Source organism: Oncorhynchus keta, chromosome 1, assembly GCF_023373465.1.
Source record: "Oncorhynchus keta strain PuntledgeMale-10-30-2019 chromosome 1, Oket_V2, whole genome shotgun sequence".
Lineage (NCBI taxonomy): Eukaryota > Metazoa > Chordata > Actinopteri > Salmoniformes > Salmonidae > Oncorhynchus > Oncorhynchus keta.
In genome coordinates this window covers 81572008-81586214 of record NC_068421.1, presented here as the reverse complement: position 1 = coordinate 81586214, position 14207 = coordinate 81572008, and the positions used below count along the sequence as shown (strand labels likewise).

Sequence of the window (14207 nt, the reverse complement as noted above, 5' to 3'; positions counted from 1 at the left end):
GGGTTTTAACTGATTGCCGTTCTGGTAATTGGGCAACTTTTGCAAATATTTTGTTGTCTGAGTGAGGGAAAAGCTGTAAATTAAGATGACTCAATGCATTTTGAAAGATGAGACATTGAGGATTGTAATAAATACTACTTTGATGTCATACAAGCAAACCAAAACATCTATATGGACCAAATGTGCACTTCACATTTCCATATGATATACAGTGTCAACGTTTATGATCACTATGTTTGATTTACAGTTACATGATGACATGGAGTTATACCCTGGGTTGTCCTGAACAATATGAGGCTATGTTTGATTTACAGTTACATGATGACATGGAGTTATACCCTGGGTTGTCCTGAACAATATGAGGCTATGTTTGATTTACAGTTACATGATGACATGGAGTTATACCCTGGGTTGTCCTGAACAATATGAGGCTATGTTTGTTTATTATGAAGAAAGGTTGCTGCGGTAACACACACCTGAATCCACTCATGACTCCTTTCTTATGCGCTCCAGAAATAACATGTTTCTCTAAAATGCCTCGTGAAAGCCTAACACTGTAAGATCCTATTTTAGAACTTAGCTAGTCATGTTGGCAATAGAACAAGCTTTGAAATGATGCCCACCTTACTCAGATTGAGATTTATAATGGACCATTTTTGGATTGCATAAACAAACAACAGTAATTGTGTGATGGCAGGGATTCAGAGTTGTGTTCCAAATGAAACAACTACAAGTGTACTCTAGTTCCTCAACAGCACAGCTTGGAGAGCTCAACAAGCACCTTATAGTTGAACACTCTTCTTTGAGTCATAAAAGTGCATTTAAATTGCTTAGGAACTGTGCACATTTTGGAGAGTAGTGTGAACACTTGGAGACTCCAGTTAGTCCTCTCACTCAAATCCTTGCCATTTCTTTGTCTTATTTTACACCTACGTCACATTTTCCAGTAATAGTTTTATCATGTTACTGAATGTATCCTGAGTATTTTCACATTTCGCTATCAACAAATGCTGCAAGAAGTACGTTGAAAATGCACATAAAATCAACAGTGTAATGTTTAGATGTTTGGATTCAGTCTTTTTTCATGTGAACTGTTGTGTCCTCACCTTTGGTCTAATCATTTCCCCTTTATCTCCAAACTGCTCCCTTGCTACCATGGTTATGCATATGCTTTTCATATTTCTTCTGTAAGAAATGTAAATGTAGCCCTGTCCATATAGGCCAATTCCCTCCCATGTAAAGGGTTAACATGTAAGAAATGTAAATGTAGCCCTGTCCATATAGGCCAATTCCCTCCCATGTAAAGGGTTAACATGTCTGTCAAAAAGACGTGTTAAGGTTGAGAAAGAACAGAGTTGTTCTCAGAACCGAGACCTTACTGTGATCAGGTGGATGGGACATTATTGCCCATGTGTCTCACTTGAGTGGGTCGTGTGTGAATGAGTGCAGATGGGCGTGTGTGAATGAGTGCAGATGGGCGTCAAAAGTGCAGATGGGCGTGTGTGAATGAGTGCAGATGGGCGTGAAATGAGTGCAGATGTTCTCAGAGTGCAGAGACCTGTGAATGAGTGCAGGTGGATGAGTGCAGACATTGAATGAGTGCAGATGTCTGAATGAGTGCAGATGGGCGTGTGTGAATGAGTGCAGATGGGCGTGTGTGAATGAGTGCAGATGCAGATGAGTGCAGATGGGCGTGTGAATGAGTGCAGATGGGCATGGGTGAATGAGTGCAGATGGGCGTGTGTGAATGAGTGCAGATGGGCGTGTGTGAATGAGTGCAGATGGGCAGAATGAGTGCAGATGGGCGTGTGAATGAGTGCAGATGGGCGTGTGTGAATGAGTGCAGATGGGCGCGTGTGAATGAGTGCAGATGGGCGTGTGAATGAGTGCAGATGGGCGTGCGTGAATGAGTGCAGATGGGCGTGTGTGAATGAGTGCAGATGGGCGTGTGTGAATGAGTGCAGATGGGCGTGTGAATGAGTGCAGATGGGCGTGCGTGAATGAGTGCAGATGGGCGTGTGTGAATGAGTGCAGATGGGCGTGTGTGAATGAGTGCAGATGGGCTGTGTGAATGAGTGCAGATGGGCGTGCGTGAATGAGTGCAGATGGGCATGCGTGAATGAGTGCAGATGGGCGTGTGTGAATGAGTGCAGATGGGCGTGTGTGAATGAGTGCAGATGGGCGTGTGTGAATGAGTGCAGATGGGCGTGTGTGAATGAGTGCAGATGGGTGTGTGTGAATGAGTGCAGATGGGCGTGTGTGAATGAGTGCAGATGGGCGTGGGTGTCATGTATTTCCAGGCCAGAATTAAATCTCCCACTGATTTAATGACTGAGACCACTACAGTACCTCTCCTTATGCAAGACCTCTCTCCAGCCCCGGGGATTGAGGTTCTACCAACAAACCTAGAGCTCTGTAATTCCAAACCACTTCCTGATTATTTTTTGTCCCGGCGATGACATGAGTTATCCTTGCGCCTCACGGCCGGCGAGGCGGGACAGTGACAGACGCTGCTGTACTTACGGCCAGCGGGCCGGCGACGGCTCATTCCATCTGTTATTTTAATATGACTGACTCCCCTCTCCTCCACCTGGGCTGCCGCTGGCCCACTGATGGAACAGGAAATGATTGTGGTCGCCGGCCGGTGGCTCATTCCATCTGTTATTTGAATATGACTGACTCCCCTCTCCTCCACCTGGGCTGCCGCTGGCCCACTGATGGAACAGGAAATGATTGTGGTCGCCGGCCGGCGGCTCTGCTCACTGTAACAGTTCAACAACAGTCAGTCATTTGTATTGACGTTTTATAAGCAAATGTCTGACTGTTAAGTATTTGACTTTTCAAAGGCCATGAATCAGTGCTGATTGAATGTCACTGTCACTTGACAACATACCATTTGATTAGCGGTGTTTTTCATGCTTACCTTTACAGCATGTCAACAACGATTTAGTGTGCCCATGTTGACTGTCTGTGCTATCTTTTGTCAGGGCCAGCGTGGCACCGTGGGGCAGGAGGGGTCGGCAGGACTACCTGGTCCCAGAGGGGAACTTGGTCTGCCTGGGTTGGTCGGAGAGAGGGGGCCTGCTGGAGAGAAGGTAATCTACATAGCCTACACCCAGTACCTTCTTCACCCCACACCCTATGACCCACAGGTTATTCACAGCATCATATATTCACCATTAACTTTACAGTACCACCCTAGCCTGGTCCCAGATCTGTACTATATAGCCAACTACTATAGTGTTGAGCATGACAATGACCAGTGGAGTTGGCAGGACACCACAAACAGATCTGGGACCAGGCCAGTCCCACCTTCTACCCTGTGACCTCTGACCCCTATGTATTGTTTCCAGGGAGAGTCTGGCTTGGCAGGAGAAAGGGGGACCCCAGGAATCAAAGGCATGGAGGGCTCATCCGGAGACCAAGGCAGGATAGGAGACCCAGGACTCAAAGGACAAACAGTGAGTGTCCAGCGTCCATCTAGCCATTGTAGAATATCACCAATGCTCCGCTAACTGGTCACAGGTTATTCACAGCATCATATATTTGCCATAAACAGCTCAGAAAAGGTTTAAGCAAAACCATCAAAAATGAATATTTAGATCAACCAAAAAATTTTTTTTTCTCAGTTAAAAAAGAAAATGACATATAGCAAATATATGATTCAATGCCACCTTTAATATTTCTTATATATTATATTTGACTTCAAATTATATTTCAATTTGCTACCTATTTCTTTCAATACTCAAACTACTTTCCCCCTTTGGCTGAACCTTAAATAACAAATACAAAGTAATATTTAATGTAAATACAGCCCATTTTTTCATCTTGTCCCAAGTTTACTCTTGACTTTGGAATTACCTATTGAAATTGATTCAATTGGGTTACAAGCAATTGAACTAATTCCCTAGAAATTAAACAAGTAAGTTTGTTCAGTAACTTTAAATAATGTTTTCAAATCTATTCTTTACATAAGACCTTCACATTTAGTAACCACAATATCATAACCAAGAAATGGCTACCTTAACACATAAAGCTTATAAGGCTGTTTAATATAACATGCAGTTGTGCCAGTACCATTACAGATGTTGGCCGTGTACTAGTTTAAAATTGGATTACAAGTACAATATGCCACATAACTGTAATGACATTCACTCTCACGGGTGGGCAAAAAGAACACAGTGAAAGTCACGCCCCCAATTAGCCACACCTCCAAATATTCTGATAGGCTGCCACAGCTACATTGCCCCCACCGCTATGTGCACGAGGTGTTGAAAGCAATTTAGAAACTTTCATTCAATTCAAGAAATCACATTGATCTGATGAATTTGTGATTATCTGTGCAAACACAGGCCATCTTCTGCCACTGCTGAGGACAGATAGATAGACAGGCAGACAGACAGACATGGGACAGGGAGTGGGGAGGTGCTCAGACAGTGCTACTGTCTCCAGACTGACCGATAAGGGACCCACCATTCTTATGTCCTAGTTTCGGTGTCTGCGGGTTCCTTGGAGTTAGACAAGATAATGGATGAGAGGGCAACCAGAGAGCAAACCAGAGACCAAACCCCTGTCTGGAATACATAACAAGGAGGGAGAATATGGAACAGAAACTAGGTTAAATAGTTCCATAACATAGCCTACTAACTTCATACTCTTTCTTTTGGAGGCAACAACCACAAATCAGAGCGTTTTGTGTCGAGCAAAATTATTGTCTTGTGGTTGAGTTGCGTCGTAGTGTCTTATTGTCTTGTGGTTGAGTTGTGTCATAGTGTCTTATTGTCTTGTGATTGAGTTGTGTAATTATGTCTTGTGATTGAGTTGTATCAGAGTGTCTTATTGTCTTGTGGTTGAGTTGTGTCATAGTGTCTTATTGTCTTGTGATTGAGTTGTGTCATAGTGTCTTATTGTCTTGTGATTGAGTTGTGTCATAGTGTCTTATTGTCTTGTGATTGAGTTGTGTCATAGTGTCTTATTGTCTTGTGATTGAGTTGTATCAGTGTCTTATTGTCTTGTGGTTGAGTTGTGTCATAGTGTCTTATTGTCTTGTGATTGAGTTGTATCAGAGTGTCTTATTGTCTTGTGATTGAGTTGTGTCATAGTGTCTTATTGTCTTGTGATTGAGTTGTGTCATAGTGTCTTATTGTCTTGTGATTGAGTTGTGTCATAGTGTCTTATTGTCTTGTGATTGAGTTGTGTCATAGTGTCTTATTGTCTTGTGATTGAGTTGTGTCATAGTGTCTTATTGTCTTGTGATTGAGTTGTGTCATAGTGTCTTATTGTCTTGTGGTTGAGTTGTGTCAGAGTGTCTTATTGTCTTGTGATTGAGTTGTGTCATAGTGTCTTATTGTCTTGTGATTGAGTTGTGTCATAGTGTCTTATTGTCTTGTGATTGAGTTGTGTCATAGTTTTTCTTATTTGTCTTATTTAACCAGGTAGGAGTTGTGTCAGAGTGTCTTATTGTCTTGTGATTGAGTTGTGTCAGAGTGTCTTATTGTCTTGTGATTGAGTTGTGTCATAGTGTCTTATTGTCTTGTGATTGAGTTGTGTCATAGTGTCTTATTGTCTTGTGGTTGAGTTGTGTCAGAGTGTCTTATTGTCTTGTGGTTGAGTTGTGTCATAGTGTCTTATTGTCTTGTGATTGAGTTGTGTCATAGTGTCTTATTGTCTTGTGATTGAGTTGTGTCATAGTGTCTTATTGTCTTGTGATTGAGTTGTGTCATAGTGTCTTATTGTCTTGTGATTGAGTTGTGTCATAGTGTCTTATTGTCTTGTGATTGAGTTGTGTCATAGTGTCTTATTGTCTTGTGATTGAGTTGTGTCATAGTGTCTTATTGTCTTGTGATTGAGTTGTGTCATAGTGTCTTATTGTCTTGTGGTTGAGTTGTGTCAGAGTGTCTTATTGTCTTGTGGTTGAGTTGTGTCAGAGTGTCTTATTGTCTTGTGATTGAGTTGTGTCATAGTGTCTTATTGTCTTGTGATTGAGTTGTGTCATAGTGTCTTATTGTCTTGTGGTTGAGTTGTGTCAGAGTGTCTTATTGTCTTGTGATTGAGTTGTGTCAGAGTGTCTTATTGTCTTGTGATTGAGTTGTGTCATAGTGTCTTATTGTCTTGTGATTGAGTTGTGTCATAGTGTCTTATTGTCTTGTGATTGAGTTGTGTCATAGTGTCTTATTGTCTCGTGATTGAGTTGTGTCATAGTGTCTTATTGTCTTGTGATTGAGTTGTGTCAGAGTGTCTTATTGTCTGTCTTGTGATTGAGTTGTATCAGAGTGTCTTATTGTCTTGTGGTTGAGTTGTGTCATAGTGGCTTATTGTCTTGTGATTGAGTTGTGTCAGAGTGTCTTATTGTCTTGTGATTGAGTTGTATCAGAGTGTCTTATTGTCTTGTGGTTGAGTTGTGTCATAGTGTCTTATTGTCTCGTGGTTGAGTTGTGTCAGAGTGTCTTATTGTCTTGTGGTTGAGTTGTGTCGAAGTGTCTTATTGTCTTGTGATTGAGTTGTCAGTGTCTTATTGTCTTGTGATTGAGTTGTATCATAGTGTCTTATTGTCTTGTGATTGAGTTGTGTCAGAGTGTCTTATTGTCTTGTGATTGAGTTGTATCAGAGTGTCTTATTGTCTTGTGATTGAGTTGTGTAATTATGTCTTGTGATTGAGTTGTGTCATAGTGTCTTATTGTCTTGTGATTGAGTTGTGTAATTATGTCTTGTGATTGAGTTGTATCAGAGTGTCATTTTGTCTTGTGATTGAGTTGTATCGGAGTGTCATTTTGTCTTGTGATTGAGTTGTATCATAGTGTCTTATTGTCTTGTGATTGAGTTGTGTCAGAGTGTCTTATTGTCTTGTGATTGAGTTGTATCAGAGTGTCTTATTGTCTTGTGATTGAGTTGTGTAATTATGTCTTGTGATTGAGTTGTGTCATAGTGTCTTATTGTCTTGTGATTGAGTTGTGTAATTATGTCTTGTGATTGAGTTGTATCAGAGTGTCATTTTGTCTTGTGATTGAGTTGTATCGGAGTGTCATTTTGTCTTGTGATTGAGTTGTATCGGAGTGTCATTTTGTCTTGTGATTGAGTTGTATCAGAGTGTCATTTTGTCTTGTGGTTGAGTTGTATCAGAGTGTCATTTTGTCTTGTGGTTGAGTTGTATCAGAGTGTCATTTTGTCTTGTGATTGAGTTGTATCGGAGTGTCATTTTGTCTTGTGGTTGAGTTGTATCAGAGTGTCATTTTGTCTTGTGATTGAGTTGTATCGGAGTGTCATTTTGTCGTGTGATTGAGTTGTATCGGAGTGTCATTTTATCTTGTGATTGAGCTGTGTGTTTCATTTGTGTTCCAGTTGTACCAGAGTGTGTTTGTTTCTCTGGCCTGCAGGGGGAGCCGGGAGACCTGGGGATGATTGGATTCTCCGGTTTTCCAGGACCTAAGGTGAGTCAGAGGCTCTGAGAGATCACCACAGACATTCACCATCCTTGTCTGCCCTCGATGAGCTATTCAGCCCTATATATTAAGCTCCCGAGTGGCACAGCAGTCTAAGTCACTGCATTTCAGTGAAAGAGGTGTCACTACAGTCTCTGGTTCAAATCCAGGCTGTATCACATCTGGCTGTGATTGGGAGTCCTAAGCGCGACGCACAATTGGCTGGTGTAGGCTCATTGTTATTAAGAATTTGTTCTTACTGACTTGCATAGTTAAATAATAATACCTCTACGCCCACCACTGACACGTGTTCTTATAGACATGATCAATTAGCAGTGATCAATCAAATGACTGTTCTGTGTTTTTCAAAGGGACCAAATGGGGATTGGGGTTTCAAAGGCATACCTGGTCCTAAAGGTCCTGTTGGCATTCTGGTAAGTACAGAATCAGCACTTACTGTTAAGATGCTGCCAAAGAGGATGGCTGACGTTTTACATGTTCCTAAACAATTGTGCTAATTTGTTCGTTTTTTTTGCATTGTTTGTAACATATATTTGTACTTATTTTGTACATAATGTTGCTGCTACCGTCTCTTATGACTGAAAATAACAGCGATTACTCACCACGAACTGGAAGATACTTTTTCCTTTAAGGAGTCCAACGAGAAGGATATACTGCTCTCCCGGGAACAGGCCCAGATCCCCGTCATTTGGATGAGGAAAAGACAGAGGAAAAGAGGACACAGATAGGGCTGCCTTCTGAGAATCCGTAGGCGAGCGACTAAACTTCCCCTGCCTTCCGTTCTACTTGCTAACATGCAATCATTGGAAAATAAAATTGATGATTTGATTATGATTATCCTACCAACGGTACATTAAGAACGGTACATTAAGAACATAATATCTTATGTTTCACCGAGTCGTGGCTGAACGTCGACACAGATAATATAGAGCTGGCAGGATTTTCCATGCACCGGCAGAACAAAGATGCTATGTCTGGTAAGACGAGTGGTGGGGGTGTGTGTCTTTTTGTCGAAAACAGCTGGTGCGCGATGTCTATTATTAAAGAAGTCTCAAGGTATTGCTTGCCTGAGGTAGAGTACGTTATGATACGCTGTAGACTACACTATCTACCAAGAGAGTTCTCATCTATAGTATTCGTAGTCGTCTATTTACCACCACAGACTGATGCTGGCACTAAGACCAGCACTCAACCAACTCTAGAAGGCCATAAGCAAACAAGAAAATGCTCATCCAGAAGTGGTGGTTCTAGTGGCTGGGGACTTTAATGCAGGTAAACTTAAATCAGTTTTACCACATTTTACCAGCATGTCACATATGCAACCAGAGGGAGAAAAAAACTCTCAACCTCCTTTACTCCACATACAGATGCATACAAGCTCTCCCCCGCCCTACATTTGGCAAATCTGACCATAATTCTATCTTCCTGATATCTGCTTACAAGCAAAAACTAAAGCAGGAAGTGCCAGTGACTCGCTCAATACGGAAGTGGTCAGATGACGCGGATGCTACTCTACAGTAGAGGGTCCCCCTCTCTCCTGCCAAGCCAGACTCCCCCTGGAAACAATACATCGGGGTCAGGGGTCACAGGGTAGAAGGTGGGACTGGCCTGGTCCCAGATCTGTTTGTGGTGTCCTGCCAAATCCACTGGTCATTGTCATTGCTAGCACAGACTGGAATATGTTCCGTGATTCATCCAATGGCATTGAGGAGTACACCACCTCAGTCATCAGCTTCATCAATAAGTACATCAACGACGTCGTCCCCACAGTGACTATACGTACATATCCCAATCAGAAGCCATGGATTACAGGCAACATCCGCATCAAGCTAAAGGCTAGAGCTGCCGCTTTCAAGGAGCGACAATAGTCGCTACTGTAACCAACAGTGTGTGTGGTTACAGTAGGCTAACATATGTCAATGGCTTTAAAAACAGCAGTAACATCAGACAGGATTTAGGCTACCAACTGCCTAGCCAGTTGTAGCTCAATCTTGGGTGCAATGATCACGTTCCCGCACTGACTGACTGTGTGGAGGCTCATTGATTTAACGTTACGTTAGCCAACATGCAAACACTGGCAAAGTTATGAATGATATAGCTGTCGGCTATATTAGCCACGACTTACCGTTCTTTGTGCAGCTTCAAATGTCGAACAAAGCTCCGTCTGTCATTTTCTATGTTTGGGCTTGGGGAGAGTATTAAGTCAGTTCGAGTCAAAAGGCTCAAGTCACGAGTCATTGGTGTTAAAGTCAAAGTCGAGTTGCAAGTCCTCATATTTGTGACTCGAGTCTAAGTCATGTGACTCGAGTCCACACCTCTGCAAATTACCTGAACTAACCTTTACCGCCGCAAACTGGTACCGGTACCCCCTGTATTGTTATGTTATTGTGTTACTTTTTATATATATATATTTTTAACTTGAGTTATTTGGTAAATATGAACTCTTCTTGAACTGCACTGTTGGTTAGGGGCTTGTAAGTAAGCATTTCACAGTAAGGTCTACACTGTTGGTTAAGGGCTTGTAAGTAAGCATTTCATGGTAAGGTCTACACTGTTGGTTAAGGGCTTGTAAGTAAGCATTTCACAGTAAGGTCTACACTGTTGGTTAAGGGCTTGTAAGTAAGCATTTCACAGTAAGGTCTACACTGTTGGTTAAGGGCTTGTAAGTAAGCATTTTTCACGGTAAGGTCTACACTGTTGGTTAAGGGCTTGTAAGTAAGCATTTCACAGTAAGGTCTACACTGTTGGTTAAGGGCTTGTAAGTAAGCATTTCACAGTAAGGTCTACACTGTTGGTTAAGGGCTTGTAAGTAAGCATTTCACGGTAAGGTCTACACTGTTGGTTAAGGGCTTGTAAGTAAGCATTTCACAGTAAGGTCTACACTGTTGGTTAAGGGCTTGTAAGTAAGCATTTCATGGTAAGGTCTACACTGTTGGTTAAGGGCTTGTAAGTAAGCATTTCATGGTAAGGTTGTATTCTGCGCATGTGACAAGTAAAGTTTGATTTGATTTGTTGCAAAAAATGATGTATAAAAATTGTGTGTGTGCTGATCTCTCCTCTATCTGTCTGTTTCAGGGTTTCAGTGGACCTGTTGGACCAGAAGGGATGATCGGCCCAATGGGGAAACCTGTAGGTTCAGTGTGTGTGTGAGCACATGTCCGTGTGTGCTGAGAGAGAGAGAGAGAGAGAGAGAGAGAGAGAGAGAGAGAGAGAGAGAGAGAGAGAGAGAGAGAGAGAGAGAGAGAGAGAGAGAGAGAGAGAGAGAGAGAGAGAGAGAGAGAGAGAGAGAGAGAGAGAGAGAGAGAGAGAGAGAGAGAGAGAGAGAGAGAGAGAGAGAGAGAGAGAGAGAGAGAGAGAGAGAGAGAGAGAGAGAGAGAGAGAGAGAGAGAAGAGAGAGACCATAACGGTCATCCACTGAATTGATAAGCCCCTCTGTTGTCAAAGTCAGACATTTTCTAGACTAGAGAGAGAGTGTGTATTCATGACTCCTCAGGCATAAACCATAAATCAATCAAGTTCAAGCCTCACTAGTATGTCACTAGTATGTTGTGTGTCACTAGTATGTTGTGCTTATATGAAGGGCTTTATACTGTAGGAATAACAGAGTTAGAAGAACCAACCACTCATGGATGGAACTGGACAAATTGTCCCAAAACAGCGGAGAACATGTATGGATGACCTATGCTGCTCATGTCCAGTGTACTGTTCAACACCTGCATGGAATGGAGGGATACCCAGAATAATTGGGGTACTTGTACTTAGAAAAGAAACCAGTGTATTTTAAAAGTCTTATTTTCTCCTCCACAGGGACCGAAGGGTCCAAGGGGAAGCCATGGGGAAATGGTGAGATATGAATCCAATACTTGAATTCTGAATACATTCTGTAGAGTTATATAATCCATTGGAGAGAAAGCAGTCTATGCTCCACTCGGTAGGCGTTGGAAAACCACAAGGTTATGTGTGAAGTTCAGCGTTGGTGTTTAATCTATAAACTAGGATTGACACACTGGATGACACGTGGCCTGGTTTGGTTTGAACTGGAGCTATGGGCAGTGTTTCCTGAGGTAATAACCATGCTACCTGGGTAGACTCGTGGTGAAAGTAGCTGTTGCAGGGGGATTTCCAGTACACTGTGGGCTGTGCATGGAGCCTTACTGCCTCAGTGTACAGGAAATGCCTTGTCATAATGTTAGTGCTGTGATCCTCTGTGGGGATTAATGGGTCATGGCTAGAAGGGATCCAGCTTTTGCATTTTAGCTAACCCTAACCCTTTTACTAACCTTAACCTAATTGTCCTAACCTGCTACTTTAATTCTCCTAACCTGCTACGTTAATTCTCCTAATTTGACAAAAGCTGGGACCCTTCTAGCCATGACCGGGTTAATGTACAGTATACTGTTCCCTATCACTCTGCCGTGTAAACTGTTTTAAGATTCTCACAGCTCACGCTCTGCCATGTAAACTGTTTTAAGATTCTCACAGCTCACGCTCTGCCATGTAAACTGTTTTAAGATTCTCACAGCTCACGCTCTGCCGTGTAAACTGTTTTAAGATTCTCACAGCTCACGCTCTGCCATGTAAACTGGTTTAAGATTCTCACGGCTCCCTAAGCCCCATCGAGACTCATAGGCACACAAACAGTAGAGAGAGAGAGAAAAACACAAAAGCACACACAGTAAACAGACACACAAACACTTCTAGGCAGCTCCTCAGGGGCCTAATGAGAACCAGCTGCCTGCAGAAGGCTGCTGCTATAGTACTGTGCCGTCAGTTCCCTCATCGGCCAGTGGGGGCGGTAGAGTTCCATTGCAGAAACACAAAGAGAGCCCTCAACACAGAACCCTTTGTACTGACTGCAGCTCTTCAGGCTGTAAAGTATGATTATGATTGGATCGTTTAGACTAGAGCAGCTATTTTATACAAAATGTATAATGTTAATATCAACACACACTCAGGGGACAGTTTATTAGGTACACCACCTGTTCACAGAAATTGATCACTCCTGTAGACAGTCAGGTGGCCGTGGCTTGCTATATAAAGCAGGCAAACAGACATCGAAGCATTCAGTTACTGTTTCATTGAACGTTAGAATGGGCAAAACGAGTAACCTAAGCGACTTGAGCGTGGTATGATCGTCGATGCCAGGCGTGCCGGATCCAGTTTCTCAGAAACGGACACCCTCCTGGGCTTTTCACTCATGACAGTGTCTAGGGTTGGTGCAAAAAAAATAATAATAATAATAATAAAACATCCAGTCAGCATCAATCCTGTGGGCGAAAACAGCTTGTTGATAAGAGAGGTTGAAGGAGAATGGCGAGAATGGTATCAGGCGAGCCACAAATAGACAAATAACAGCACAGTACAACAGTGGAGTGCAGAACGGCATCTCAGAAGGCACAACTCGTTGATCCATGTCAAGGATGGGCTATTGCAGCAGACGACCAGACCGGGTTCCCCTCCTATCAGCTAAAAACAAGAAGAAGTGGCTCCAGTGGGCAAGTGATCACCAACACTGGACAATTGGGGATTGGAAAAACATTGCCTGGTCTGACGAATCCCGGTTCCTGTTGCGTCATGCTGATGGAAGAGTCAGGATTTAGCATAAGCAGCATGTTTTGCTGGCACACGTTAGGGCCCTTGATACCAATTGAGCAATGATTGAACGTCATGCCCCAAATAATTCAGACTGTTCTGGAGGAAAAATGTCCAACCCGGTGCTAGATGGGTCTACCTAATAAACTGGCCACTGAGTGTATATTTCAACAAATACATTTTTTGCAATCTTTGTTAATTTGAGAGCACTAGAGAGTAGTGGAGGTGCATCAAATATTCTATTGTGATGTCATTGCTTGGACACCATTGTAACACCATGTTGTTGTGTTTGTGTTTCAGGGACCCCAGGGGCCACAGGGACATCCAGGGCCCAGAGTAAGTATCCCCCCCATTACTATGTCCTAACCTATCTTACTGGTTCCTTACTACTTACAGTTACTTGACAGTTCTATGGCAGTTCATAGAGATTGAGGTTTGTCGTCTTTTGAAGACATATGCCTTTGTATCTGTTTATTTTGTATTTATGTCAAAATCCTCTCTGTGTTCTCTCTCCCAGGGCCCCCCTGGTGCTCCTGGCCCGACCGTAAGTATCCTGTTTCATTCACAGATAGTGACATAATCTGTAATAAAGCATTTATATTTTTCTTTGTCCGGATTCGAACAAGGTGTTGAAGCAAACAAGTATTAGTTTCCCTAGGCAACGCACCCCCCCTCCCCTCCCCCTCTCTGTGCAGCAGCAGCACACATAGAAATAGAATGAATAATACATGCTTGGAACCTAACCCTGGCAATTGACCCTTCTCTAAGCCCTTCGCTAAGAAACCCATTTGTCACTTTGTAATTTGGGTGAACTATCTCTTTAACCAAAAAACTGTTATTTGGAAGCCCAGTGAGTCAACCATTTAGCTGTAATTGAAGAACACTTAATGATCCAACTGTTTATTTCCTTTTTTTCTAAGTGTCAGGAATGGGTTTTAAGATAGACAAGGTTTGGAAACTCCTGTTGTACATGACTTTGACTTCTATTCAGGGAAACAACATCCTGAAGACATTGGTGAATAGCTTCTGACTTTTGTTGCACATCAAGCACCCACTGGGCACAGATGTCAATTCAATGTAATTTCATTGAAATGACTTGGAAACAATGTTGATTCAACCAGTGTGTACCAAGTGGACATTGTGTGAGCTCTGGTTACCAAAATGGGTCAAAACATT

At 42.6% G+C, this 14207-nt stretch overlaps 1 protein-coding gene across 1 annotated transcript in view; it reads left to right on the top strand.

The window, feature by feature from the left end:
- The window catches only part of LOC118375277 (collagen alpha-1(XXIV) chain), a 237162-nt gene that overhangs the window by 206593 nt on the left and 16362 nt on the right, over positions 1 to 14207 (top strand). Inside the window, exons 48-55 of the mRNA XM_052462099.1 lie at positions 2988 to 3095; positions 3354 to 3461; positions 7374 to 7427; positions 7790 to 7852; positions 10515 to 10568; positions 11247 to 11282; positions 13332 to 13367; positions 13549 to 13575. Of these exons, the coding sequence (XP_052318059.1) occupies positions 2988 to 3095; positions 3354 to 3461; positions 7374 to 7427; positions 7790 to 7852; positions 10515 to 10568; positions 11247 to 11282; positions 13332 to 13367; positions 13549 to 13575 (486 nt within the window). The remainder of the gene's footprint in view (positions 1 to 2987; positions 3096 to 3353; positions 3462 to 7373; positions 7428 to 7789; positions 7853 to 10514; positions 10569 to 11246; positions 11283 to 13331; positions 13368 to 13548; positions 13576 to 14207) is intronic.